This window comes from Aspergillus tanneri (genome assembly GCF_003426965.1).
Source record: "Aspergillus tanneri strain NIH1004 chromosome Unknown AapTan_6_pilon_pilon_pilon, whole genome shotgun sequence".
NCBI lineage: Eukaryota > Fungi > Ascomycota > Eurotiomycetes > Eurotiales > Aspergillaceae > Aspergillus > Aspergillus tanneri.
Genome location: NW_022984633.1, coordinates 2,088,717 through 2,101,024, shown reverse-complemented (window position 1 = coordinate 2,101,024; position 12,308 = coordinate 2,088,717). Strand labels below are relative to the sequence as shown.

The 12,308-nt window shown below is 51.4% G+C and overlaps 6 protein-coding genes across 6 annotated transcripts; 3 read left to right on the top strand and 3 right to left on the bottom strand.

Moving 5' to 3' along the window:
- Nucleotides 1-92: 92 nt before the first annotated feature.
- On the bottom strand, nucleotides 93-1,974 carry gpi16 (GPI-anchor transamidase subunit GPI16; the record flags this gene model as incomplete). The annotated part of the gene is made up of 4 exons (XM_033573318.1): nucleotides 93-949; nucleotides 1,016-1,123; nucleotides 1,171-1,565; nucleotides 1,619-1,974. 4 exons carry the CDS (start codon nucleotides 1,972-1,974, stop codon nucleotides 93-95), a joined length of 1,716 nt encoding a protein of 571 aa, XP_033423870.1.
- A 260-nt stretch (nucleotides 1,975-2,234) lies between these two features.
- On the top strand, nucleotides 2,235-3,221 carry LUC7L3 (LUC7 domain-containing protein; the record flags this gene model as incomplete). Its single annotated transcript, XM_033573317.1, has 3 exons — nucleotides 2,235-2,277; nucleotides 2,348-2,679; nucleotides 2,760-3,221. 3 exons carry the CDS (start codon nucleotides 2,235-2,237, stop codon nucleotides 3,219-3,221), a joined length of 837 nt encoding a protein of 278 aa, XP_033423869.1.
- Nucleotides 3,222-3,698: 477 nt separating this feature from the next.
- ATNIH1004_008711 (putative PHD finger domain protein) lies at nucleotides 3,699-6,502 on the bottom strand (the record flags this gene model as incomplete). Its single annotated transcript, XM_033573316.1, has 3 exons — nucleotides 3,699-5,627; nucleotides 5,690-6,384; nucleotides 6,496-6,502. 3 exons carry the CDS (start codon nucleotides 6,500-6,502, stop codon nucleotides 3,699-3,701), a joined length of 2,631 nt encoding a protein of 876 aa, XP_033423868.1.
- Nucleotides 6,503-7,206: 704 nt separating this feature from the next.
- On the top strand, nucleotides 7,207-8,022 carry ATNIH1004_008710 (uncharacterized protein; the record flags this gene model as incomplete). Its single annotated transcript, XM_033573315.1, has 1 exon — nucleotides 7,207-8,022. One exon carries the CDS (start codon nucleotides 7,207-7,209, stop codon nucleotides 8,020-8,022), a length of 816 nt encoding a protein of 271 aa, XP_033423867.1.
- Nucleotides 8,023-8,256: 234 nt separating this feature from the next.
- Nucleotides 8,257-9,746, bottom strand: ATNIH1004_008709 (FF domain protein; the record flags this gene model as incomplete). The annotated part of the gene is made up of 2 exons (XM_033573314.1): nucleotides 8,257-9,542; nucleotides 9,593-9,746. 2 exons carry the CDS (start codon nucleotides 9,744-9,746, stop codon nucleotides 8,257-8,259), a joined length of 1,440 nt encoding a protein of 479 aa, XP_033423866.1.
- A 608-nt stretch (nucleotides 9,747-10,354) lies between these two features.
- Nucleotides 10,355-11,313, top strand: pre9 (proteasome core particle subunit alpha 3; the record flags this gene model as incomplete). The annotated part of the gene is made up of 4 exons (XM_033573313.1): nucleotides 10,355-10,378; nucleotides 10,444-10,628; nucleotides 10,692-11,110; nucleotides 11,174-11,313. 4 exons carry the CDS (start codon nucleotides 10,355-10,357, stop codon nucleotides 11,311-11,313), a joined length of 768 nt encoding a protein of 255 aa, XP_033423865.1.
- Nucleotides 11,314-12,308: the final 995 nt, after the last annotated feature.

Sequence of the window (12,308 nt, the reverse complement as noted above, 5' to 3'; positions counted from 1 at the left end):
TGCTCACTACAGCTGAGATATATATTAAACGCAGGATGAAATTATATACATGCCAATATCAACTCCCAGGCACTCATAGAATCCCAAGTAGTCTACTCCACTTTCGCCCGTTTCCCGCTGATCCGATCTCGCAAGGCGACCACCTTTCCCGCCAGCCGGCCTTTGAAAGTCTGCGCCGTGATGGCGGAAGCCTCATCGGCCGTGACAAAGCGGCGAACTAGGAGGTTGAAAATGCTGCCAAAGGCAAGAGCAATGACAGTGCTGGTGAGGATAATCACATTGTATGGCATGCTGAAGTCAGGGGTGGGCAGAGGCAGAAGAAGGCTGGTCGTGCGGATGTAAATAGGATGGCCTTGACGATCGGGGGCGCTCAGTTTAATCACCGCCGGCGCTACGCTGAAGCCGCGGTTGGCGTCAGGCGGATACTCGGTGTATCGCAGGATCGATTTTTCAAAATCGTACGTTAGAGTCACCGTCGATGCAGCGGGTACCGTCAGAGCGAGTTCCAGCTGCGTGCCGCGTTCTCGGTCAATTGCGGGCCGATAGAAGGCCTCTTTGACAATGTCCGAGACGGGAATTTGCCGGCGGACTCCGTCACGGCCGCTGATCGTGGCCTGCAGTGTGTGGATGTAAGGTCGCAGGAACCATGGTAGAGTCTCGAAATAGATAAAATCGACCGCGTCGGTATCCGATGGGTTGTCGAAAATGTTCCGCATGCCACCCCGTTCCTGACCGTGTCCGACAATCGTCCGTTCCGCGCGCAAGATGGGTTCGTCCAGAGGCACCTGAATTGTCGACTCCTGTTCTGGAACTGTTATATCAAACGGGATGGAAGGATGCAAGTTGAAACAACGCGTGAAGCCATCGGGCTTCTTGGATTCCATTGTCCCGGGGGAAATCCAAACTCCTCGCTCGTGCGGTACTCGCAAGCATACCGTTTCTTCACCACCTATGACCTCGGTTAGGGGACACACGCCATTGATACTGCGCCCGAAGATCTCCGACAAGCTCCAACCTTTTTCAGATGTTTGTTCTAAAGGATAGCACGTCTCATCTGAATGGTAGGGCTTGGACGTGTCGCACACAAGCTGGTCTGGAAGAACTGGTCGGGGTATTGGATCATCTAGAATCGTCAGTAGACATATTGGCTACATTATGTGCAAAACCCACCACGTGTTCGCTTCGATCGGTCAATATCAAGGGCGATATCTACGGACTGCTCAATTTGTACAAGACATTCACCCGGCGCCGGGCAGAGCGGACGCACATCAACTGACATGCTTTGCCAAGAGGCATCAAACAGCTTGTGCCCGTCGAACAGGCTGGATATGCCAGCCTTACCCTTACAGGGCATGAGCTTCAAAAATGGCGTCAGATTCTCCGTACAAACCACTTCACCGGGAAGCGTGCCATGCAGCAGATGGAGATTTCTGGATGCAGAGTGATCTCCAGTGGGCTGAAACGATGTAACCGGCCGTGTAGTTCGGGTTGAGTCAATGAAATTCAGTGAGGCGCAGAATAGACCTGACAACGACTGAGTCAGGCTGATCCACCTGGAAAACGCTCTGGAATAACGTTAGCACCAACTTTCCATAACTTTTAAAATATGACCACATACTCCTGCTCATCGATCGCATCAATCCAGGCCCACAGTTCTACGCCTGTGCCGCCCTCTTTGGTTCCATTCCACGGGAGCGATCCCCAGCTCTCAGCATCCCATCTTCCTGTCGTAAATCGGAGGTGAAGCTCGTCGGTGTGGGCGTGCTGTAAGATCTGACCTAGCGCCCGCGGAAAGTATCGAAAATTCCGTTCGTCGAAGGACTCCTTTGACGCATTGCTTCGGAAATTGAAGGACGCCAGCAATGACGATTGCGGCAGTTGCTGGAGGACGAGGCTTTCGTGGTAGTCCGATGTCGCGGAGGTGAGTGAAGACAACGCGCCGAGGAAAAGCAAAGGCAAAGAGAAGGCAACCATCACGTCATTCTTACCAGTAGAACCCCTCTCAGAACTGCCTAACTCTTGCACTTGCAGTTGGTGCCGTTGTGAGAAGGTTGATCGAGGAAGTGCCTAAAGGGGAGAGAGCTCACATAAGCGCAGCCGCTGTTAGCGCCACTCCTAGAAGAATCCGGACATCCTTCGGCGCATCTTCAAGCTGTAATCCTCCAATTCGCCTCGCGCCCCAGCTCGCCCTTGCTCTCCTTGATAACCTCTCGTTTCGTCTCTAGTATCGTATCATGGCGGCCGAACAGAGAAAGCTGCTCGAGCAGCTTATGGGAGGTAAATTCCACCCTTTCCACCCACGCTTTCCTTCAAAAACCTCCAGCTAACTCGAAAATCTTTCTAACAGCGGACCAGCTCATAGGGACTGGCGCCTCCTCTCGTAACGCTCAACTCTCCATCACAGACTCCAAAGTCTGTCGCTCCTATCTCGTGGGGACTTGTCCGCATGATCTCTTCACCAATACCAAGCAGGATCTCGGCCCCTGTCCTAAAGTTCACAGTGAAGGATTGAAAACCGAGTACGAGACCGCTTCGGCGGCGGAGAAGGGGAAATGGGGATTCGATTATGACTATATGCGAGACATGCAGAAATACATCGATGACTGTGATCGGAGAATCGACACGGCACAACGTCGTTTGGAGAAGACTCCAGATGAAATCCGACAGACCAATAACCTGGTGAGTTTAAGTGCTATCATACCCCCCCCTTCCAAATACTACTAGGGAGCATCAAGAAAATGATGACTGAACGTCGGTAGTTGAAACAAATCTCCGACTTGACGAAGACGATCAATTCCGGCCTGCTCGAGGTCTCGGTTCTGGGCGAAACCGGTTCCGTCGCGCAGTCGCTCAACGAATTACACAAGATCCGCACCGCCAAGCACCAGAAGGAGACGTGTGAGCGCGAATTGAAGAACCTTCAAGATACATCTGGTCCGTCGGGTCATCAGAAGCTTCAGGTCTGTGATGTCTGTGGTGCGTATCTGAGTCGACTCGATAACGACCGTCGATTGGCCGACCATTTTTTCGGAAAGATGCACATGGGATACTCGGACATGCGTAAGACGTTCAAGAAGCTCAGCGAGGAGATGAAGGGGCGACCGCCACCGGTTCGTCACCACGACGATGACGACGGTGGTTGGGGTGGACGCTCCGGTGGTGGAAGAGGCCCCCGATATGGCGGTGGTGGAGGATACAAAAAACGTGGCGGTCGGTGGTGATGATGGTTTCATACTGTTTGTGTCCCTCCATATTGTATCTGGATATGCATAGCGCAGGCGTTATTATCTTCATTATGTCTAGGAAGTTATGAGTAGCAATATGTGACAATAAAGTAAGTATTATTCTTTTAGGTCTACGTTAATTTACTATCAGACCAACGGAAAAATAATTTAGGGAGTAGTAAAAATCAATGGCATTAATCCACGAAACTGACACCATATAGGACTGCATTCCAGGTAGATCAGGAATAGGGAAATCATCCAGTACACCGAGTAACATCGAAGAAAAAATAAGAACAAATTAAAGAACACATAGAACTTAGTCACAAACATATCCCATAATCACGCAATGCCCTTTTTTGCCCTCCCAAAGATAACAGCAGAACAGAATAGACACCAAGCCCAAAAAATCCCTCCGGAATAACAGACCTGAGAATTACTGTACAAAGTCATGTACGATCAATTTCATCTTGCATTCTATTGTGGCACACCGTTCCCATTAGTGGTGGTGGCCTGGAATAGCTCCCGCATCAACAACTCATAATCCGAGGCTGCCTCTGGTCGTCGCCACAGAATGTCACGAACGACACTTAGTTGAGTCACGTCCGCATTGGGCGCTTGCTGTAGAAGCTGATGGATCGCCGGTGCACTAGAGTGGGCGCCTAATACCTGCACAGCAGCCGCGACGCCGGTAAGGGGCGCTTGATTCTGAGGAGTGGGAGTTTGATATGGGTATTGCGATGCTGACTGGGGTTGATGAGCGTATGGGGTCGATGTTTGGGAGGTGCCATCATACGAGGACGGCGTTCCTGTTATTTGAGAAGCAGCTGGTGGTTTAGGGGTAGAAAGCTGCGTGTGATGAGGCGTCGGCGCACCAACCGTCACTGGACTAGCTAAACTTGCAGGCTCCTGGCTGGGATGATGCGACGGAGGCTGTACGGATGGAGGGTTGGAATCGCCCGTCTTGACCGCAAAGACCACAAGAAGAACACGTTCTGGGGTGGGATCCTCAAGGGAGTTATTCTCCAAGAGCTCGATAAACTCCGGTTTTTTGGTGGACTGCGCCTCAATGGGAATGAGATATGTGTCTTTGACCGCCGGCAATGGGTGTTTCCCGACCACGCCGTATCTCTTGCGATCTTGGAAATAGTTGAAGAGCTTGTCAAACCCAGCGCGCTCTCTCGGTGAATCTGGGCAGCTGATGGAGATGACCGTCACATCGGTGGAGGAGCTGAACCGAAGACCGCAGAGATAGTTGCTGGCCAGCTGGATATCGATCCGTCCGTCAATCACCAACGTCGAAGGAACCAGCTGGCTCCATGGTATCCTGCCGCTCAAGTCGGCTCCACCAATATGCTTTGCAGAGGACGAGAATTCGGCAATCGGGTTCATGACCACCTTGCCACGCCAGATGCTGGCCTCGTCATGGTACTCCTTAGGCGAATAAGGGGGAGATTCAGGCTCGTCGTCCCTCAGGAGCTGGTCGATTTCTGCATCGGCCTGGACCTTGCCAGTGGGCAGTGGCTCGCGGATATGCGTGGCCATTTCTGGGAACACCTGCTCATGGCTGGTGCCTCCAGGAGAGTGGCCTCTCTGGGGGAAATGTTCGTCGTGCGTCGACTTCGAATCCGCTGGAAGGGGTTTTCCTGGTTTTCGAACTCCATCAATCTCGGTCTCTTGCTGGTTTTTGGGGCTCATCGGACTCTGGCCTGATGGGCTGCCATCCATGTCGGCCATATTGCGACGCGCTGGAGCGCTGGAGAAAACCGGCTCGCTGGCCACGTTCTGGTTCTCGTCTTCGATGAACTCCTCGCCCTTGTGGGTTCGTCTAATCCGCGGCCCTTGATCCTGTACGATGATATGCTGCCTTTCGGCTTCCCGCTTGATCTCCGCGTCTCTCTGCTGTAGTTCCTCACTTGCCATATCTTGGGAGCTCATTTTAGAAAGATCATCCGGTTGTAAACTACCTACGAGCAGACGATCTCGTAGAGAAGCGTTCTTCTTTACGTTGAACAATATCGTCCGCAACTGTGATCTATACGCCTCCGTCGGCTCCCCAGATCCCCCGCAGATATTCTGGTACATTGCATTCTCGATAGAGAGAGCGAGTGGCCGTGCAATTTCCTCCGCGGTTTTCCCATCGGGCACTTTGAAAGTTCCTTGCTTCCGAGCCCCAGAAATCTGTCCTTCAAAGAGCCTGACCAGAGCACTGGCAGCACTCCTCCGTGCCGGGTTGGAGATTTCTTCCACTGTGCCCAATTTCTCAGTCTTCGCGTTTGTTGTTGCTCCCGAGCTTCGGCGTGAAGTCTGTTCGTTAGCTTCATCCTTTGCTGGGACTGGTTTCGTGTTTTGGATTGTCGTTGTAGTTATGGGTGGTGAGACTTTCTGTTGTTTCGGCTTTGGAGCCTGGAGTATACGGATCAGTAACGAGGGTATATGTGGCTATTAATTGAGTCCATGACACTTACAGATCCGGGGGTTGGGGCTTCGTGATTCTCGTCAAACTTGCGTTTCTGAGAACTGGTGGTGGGCGCGCTGGTCAGTTCACCGTTCTTTTCCGGGACCGGCGTGACGGCTGGAGCAGCAGGAGCAGCAGCAGGAGTAGGAGTAGGAGTAGCAGGGACAGGAGCAGCAGGAGCCGGGGTTGTTGAGGCAGCCGCACGAGTAGGCGTAGCTGTATCTGTCTTCGCTTCGCTGGGCTTGCCTCGTCTCCCGCCTTTTCTGCCCTTTCGGCGACGTGACGCTTTCTTCTCTTCGACTTCCTTGCGTCTCCTCTCGGCAACCTCCTCCCATGGCTTTTCGCCGCGCGCAATCTTATCCAAAAGGACTTTATGGTTCTCTGGTTTGCATAATTCGCAGAAATACTCGTCCGGCTCCTCTCCTTTGGCAAACGTGAGACCCATGCAATCGTTATGCTGCCAGGCGGAACACTGGTCACAACAGATCATGTCCCGCTCTACATCTTCCTCTTCTTCGTACTCCCCACAAATGCATCTGATAATCTCTTCTTCTTCGCTAGGAGCCGGCGTTGGTTCGGCGGAGGGTTTCGGAGGCTTCTCCTTCGGTTGTGCCTTGGACTTGGACTTCTTCGCCGGACTGTCGGTAACCATGTCGAGGTTCTTGTGCTGACCTTTCGTCGAGCGACCGGAGCGTCGTGGTTCATCTGGAGTAATAGTTAGCGTTGCTCTTCAACATGGACAGGAGTTGCCTCCCAGTCGCCACACCTCTGTGGGGGGTAGCCTGGGGAGCAACAACTTGTATACGATTTGCTTACCAGCCATGATTAGGGGGGCCAAAAATCTTAAGGATAGAGAGATTCAAAATTTCTACGGTGTAATGTTGAGTCAAGGATTCGCCCAGCACCAAGTTGCGTACGCCACCCAGATCTCGTTCTACAGCATCAGAGAGGGCTAAAGTAATACACAGGGAAAGACACTGCACAGTGTCACTGTTGCCCGGTCCACACAGGTATTACTTTGACTGCTCAAATTGTCCCCGAACTTTATTTAAAAAGACACAACGCGTAGCAATCAGATGGTACCAGCCCGGCGTTCAAAGTTTCTGGTGAATGCAATGTCGCGCGAAGCGTGAATGCTTGGCGTGAGTGGGGTCGCGTATATGGTATTCTGGCTCGGATCGTCCGTTGAGGCCAGAACTTGTAAAGCAATAATAGAAGGACTGCAGCAGGGGCGTTGGGCGCCTCGTCGGGATGAATGCGCGGGTTCGCAGGATGAACAGAAGGGGTTGGGAGGAAGAGAGAAGAGCTGGGAAGAAATGGAATGAGGAGAAACCGAGTTGGCGCGCCAGGTGGGCTGAGTCAGTAGGCACGTGATAGAGGCTCTGCGGGAGGCTTGGCAGACGCCCTGTCCATCTCGTCGCGTTTGGGCGAGGTTTTGGGCGTCATCGACAGCTTTCTCCAGGTCCCCACATAGTGGACATCCGTTACCTCCTGATTAATTAGTGGAATTCGAGCCTATCCCTTATTATGGCAGATGTTCGATCGTTACTGAGGAGTGAACTTGCTTCTCGCAAAGGCTCGTCATCCCAGACAGGGAGAGCACCAAATCGCGTTACCAAGAAACGAAAGGTGGACTCTGGAGAAGATCTGGCCCGCAAAAAGCTGAGGCACGCACACGGCGACCAGCTGCTAGCGAGTGCCCAAATAGTGCAGCCACCCAGTGCGCAAGCGTTAGAAGAATCCGAGGAACTTGTCGAACAGTCAGAACAGGAGATTACTGGTCCAGAGTTTCCGCCAGAGTCGGAGCTTGTGGAGAACATGACACCGATGAGTGTTCAGCCATCAGATACAGCAGCTGTGACTCCAGATCAACCCACAGAAGCAGCCAAACAGACGGTCGACGAAGACGAGTGGGCGGCCTTTGAACGGGAGGTAGTCGCACCAACCCGATTGCCACAGGGCCCTGCCGCACTTGCAGCAAAGGCCACTATATTGGCGGCGCCAATTTCGGCAGAACAGCTTGCTGCGCAGCAAGAAAAGGACAACGAAGTGTTAGCTCAAACTCGCGAAGCAGAAGCGGAGGGGGAACGCGAAGACGCAGCCCGATTTATGGAGGATGAATTGGACGAGATGGACCAGCTGGAGGAGCGAGTTAGGCGGCTGAAAGACATGCGGGAAGAGCTTAGAAAAAAGAAAACCATGGGAGGGGCAGATGACCATCGGCTGGATGTGCCTGTTTTCGCCAGTGAACTACAGGAAGATCCAACCAAGAATGATAACAGCGATGATGACGATGATGATGGCGAAGAGGACGATGACTGGGAAAATTGGCGGATTAAGTAATGCAACAAACGGGGCACAGGGCCAGACTGGAAAATGGGAAGGCGTCAATTCTTACAAGGGAGGCCTTGGACTATTCATGTTTACATTGATACCCCATGAGCTATATGAAGTCGTGCGAAAATGTTGATAAACCCTTTAATGTATCACAGCCAAGTGGCTATCCACCTTCAAACAAATGAATGATGGATCTTGTATTTTAGCCGACATTATGAAATTTATGCTACAGCTATACATTTATTTATCCTCCGCTCTTTCCTCCTCCTTAGCGACATCACTATCAGTGTCCATATAGCCTCGGAGCCCTGCCTTGCCAAACCTCATAGCCTCTTCAACTTCTGCCTCCCCCTCTTTTAGGAGGTGTTTGCCGCGCACAACATCGCCTCTCTGCCTTCGCTTCTCCTCTTGTACCTTTTTCTCGCGTTCGGCCAAAGCTCTCTCGCGCTTTTCGCGCTCTAGCCTCTTCTTTTCTAGCTCCTCCCGCTGCTCAGCAGTCATGTGCTCTTGCTCTGGAGCCGGAGGCAACGTCGATATGTAAGTCTCGATGAGCGGGTCGCGCACTTTCGGTACCAGCGAGATATATTTCAGATCTGTGATAATGGATGATGGAAGAGCCTCCAGGCTCGATGAGCGGTTCAGTTCATGCAATGGCACAGACTTTAGCAAAGCCGACAACTCGGACTTGCGGGTGCTCTCAGGCTGCTTCAGTCGCGACACTAGATCCCGGTAGAATTTCTCTCTATCTTTATCGGACAGCTTGGAATCTCTCATTTCAGGTTCCTTCCTATACTTGCGCTTGAATTCGGGCCAGTATAGCTTTGGTGTGGCGTACTCTTGAAGGAATGCCAAATATTTAATACGGGGATCCTCCTTTTGTTGTTTTTCTTTGCGCTCCTTGAGTTCCTGGATACGATCGCGGGTCCAATTTGACCACACTTCCCGGCGAGCTTTCATGTTCGGGAGCACAGTGTAGCGGGAGTCATCTATAATGTGGCCCTGTTCGATGACGCTCTCCCACGTGGAGAATGGGTTTATATGATAGTCGTCAAGAAGATCCCGGAAAAGAGCCGTGGCGTCCTCGTCTGTAAGCGGTAGTCCTTCAGCACCCTCTTCCCAGTCCTCTCCAGGCTCACCGTATTCACCGGGGTCGAGCCCATAGTCGTCTCCCATGGCAGCCAATTGATATTCGAAATCCTCTTCCGTGAACTCCATTGGCTGTAGGTGAGCAAAGTCTTCATCCGTTTTCGGTCGTTTATTAGGTTGACCATCTTCCTCGCTATCTGTGACTTCTACCTCTTCATATTCGTTGCTGTCTTCCTCTGCACCTCCAGCGGTGGGAACTTCTTTCAGCGCATATTCATGTTGATCGTCAGAACCAGTGGCCTGATCTGGTGTTGACTTCGTACGAACTTCGACATTCTCACCACGCTCCTTTCTTTTTTTCCCTTCTCTTTCCAAGCGATCGTATTCCACTACACCTTTCAACACCTCTTCCGGAAACTTCCAGAAGCTCTCGTTACTTTCTGGATTATGAACGAATCTTCTTCCAAGCTTCGTTTTCACAAGCACCCACGGCGCACATCCCTGTATCGCATGCTTTGATTTCGGCCGATCTTCTGGACCATGATTTCTGCGGTCATGATAGCCCTTTCCTCCGCGAAACCCTCCACGAGGCTGACCACGGTGAGGAATCCCTTGTGGTTGTGCACCAAACCCATGAGGCGCATATGGAGTCGAGGAAAATGGTGGTAAAGTATCTGGGCTGAGGAATGCAGTGTTTTGAGCCGTGTCAGGAGCGGGTATATATGGTTGGGGCTGAACTGGCAGCGCCGTAGGTCGGGTATAGGTAGACTGCTTTGTTTGCGAGTTGTAATAATACAGGTGACCTGAAATCTGTTAGACTATTCATATTAATCACGGCGTACCAGGACAAACCTGAAGGAGCTTTATGCTCAGTCCATCCCGGTGGTAAGGGATGGGGAGCGGTATAGGTAGATTTAAGCATTGCAATCACAGTCCACCGTACATGTGTATTGCAAGAACTAAACTATACAGTGGTCTAAATTTGCATATCCCTAAACCTCGGGGACTGTAGAGAAGCTGGTATGAATTTGCGATGGATTCGCCTGAGATCTTGGAGTGGCCCGAGCTTGGCAGACGGAAGGACGCGCCAGGGCGAGTTGCCTACTGGTCTTGGAGCTCACCCACTCATCATCCATCATCCTCCTCCTCTGCTAGTCCATTCCCCATACCAACGCCTCTTTTCTCCGAGGCTCCTTTCTCACAGACCTTGACATTTCTTCATAGATTCGTTCTATTTGACCTTCGATTCAAAATGTCGCGGAGATACGATTCCAGGGTACGCCGTCTTTTCACTTCCACCATCCCGCAAGGTCCAACTAACCAGGTGACACTGTTCGACAGACAACTATCTTTTCCCCAGAAGGTCGGCTGTACCAGGTTGAGTATGCACTGGAAGCTATTTCACATGCCGGTACGGCCTTGGGTATCTTGGCCAAAGATGGGATTGTCCTTGCTGCGGAGAAAAAGGTGACTAGCAAGCTGCTAGAGCAGGACACTTCTGCGGAGAAACTTTACACACTGAATGAGTATGCAACCTCGCGGCGGGAAGTGCCTGGGCTCTTGTGATGGGAGGCTAACCCACGGGGTAGCAACATGATCTGTGCTGTTGCTGGTATGACAGCAGACGCCAACATCCTTATCAATTATGCCCGACAAGCCGCCCAGCGATATCTTCTTACCTATAACGAAGAAATTCCTTGCGAACAACTCGTTCGCCGTCTGTGCGATCTGAAGCAAGGGTATACCCAGCATGGTGGTCTCCGTCCGTTCGGTGTGTCGTTCATCTATGCCGGGTACGATCCTCTTCGGCAGTTCCAGTTGTACCAGAGCAACCCCAGTGGTAACTACGGTGGTTGGAAGGCGACTAGTGTTGGTGCAAACAATGCGAGCGCCCAGAGCCTGTTGAAACAAGACTACAAGGAGGATTGTGACTTGAAGGAAGCTTGCGCCATGGCTGTGAAGGTTTTAAGTAAGACGATGGATTCAACGAAGCTCAGTAGTGAAAAGAGTGAGTTGTCTTCGCCCATTTCCGGTTATCATGTTACTAACTGAAATACTCTCCCCACTCCAGTCGAATTCGCTACGGTGGGAAGGACCCCAGAAGGGAAGGTTTACCATCATCTCTGGAATGCGGATGAGATCAATGCTCTTCTAAAGGAACATGGATTGGCCAAGGTTGATGATGAGCCAGAGGCTGGCGATATTAAATAAATAAACGAGCGATGTATTTCCTTCTCTACTAACTGATTCGCATAATCCCACTGTTGTCATTGGAGGCTGTCCTACCGAACGAGGTCATAATTTCTACCTAATTTCCCACCCCTTGAAGTGCTAATCCTGGAAGACTGTATGCTATGCCACTGGAACGTGAGCCGGTAATTTCGCTGGGGAGACTTAAAGCCTCTGCCGTTGCATCTGAAGCGCAACCGACACTGTCCACCGGTGACGTGGCATGCCGCGACGTCAGTTTGAGCGACAAATCGCTCGATTTTCAAGTTTCCCTCACTTCCTCAGTTCGAGTAGGGGTGTAGCGGAGAATTAAGATAAATGGTCCACGTAGTCTCGATTTGCAGCTTCCATGGGCGCCTGAAGAAGTGCTGTAGGCAGGGTTGGTCTCTGGGGTCAGTCCACTATATAAAAGACAATCAGTCAACGAATTCCATTCCTTTCTTTCCCAATGAAGTCATGCCGGAAATGTCGAGAAAAGCCAAGTTTACAGTTTGTGCTATTTGAAGCAAAAACCAAGAGATCGCTCTACCTGGTGTCTTCATTCCTTGTAACGTTCTCAAACACCATCCTGAGGGCTTCATCAAACCATCTAAGCTACAGAAAGGCATCATAACTATTCATTAGAAAGGTCGGTGAGAGCATCACCTGGCTGGGCAGGGCCAAGCTGAGGCGCTGAAGTACGTTGCAACTATGTTTCATCTTGTTCCTAACCCCATTAAACCGCGAGATGAACACCAACGGACTTTGGCTAAACCCGTTCTGGATATAATCACGTGGGGAGGTATGTCCGCGGGGTTCAACCTCCTCTCAAAATGGAACCATCATTTGCAACGCCGGATTGATAGTCTGGCTAGTGAGCACCAAGTGTGTATTTGTTGGAACGGCCGACCCTCTCTGCACCAAAATCCTTCAACTCCCTGCAATTGCGGGATGAGCAATGGCTTTATTGCGTAGCGAACCGCTCATCAGGAATACAG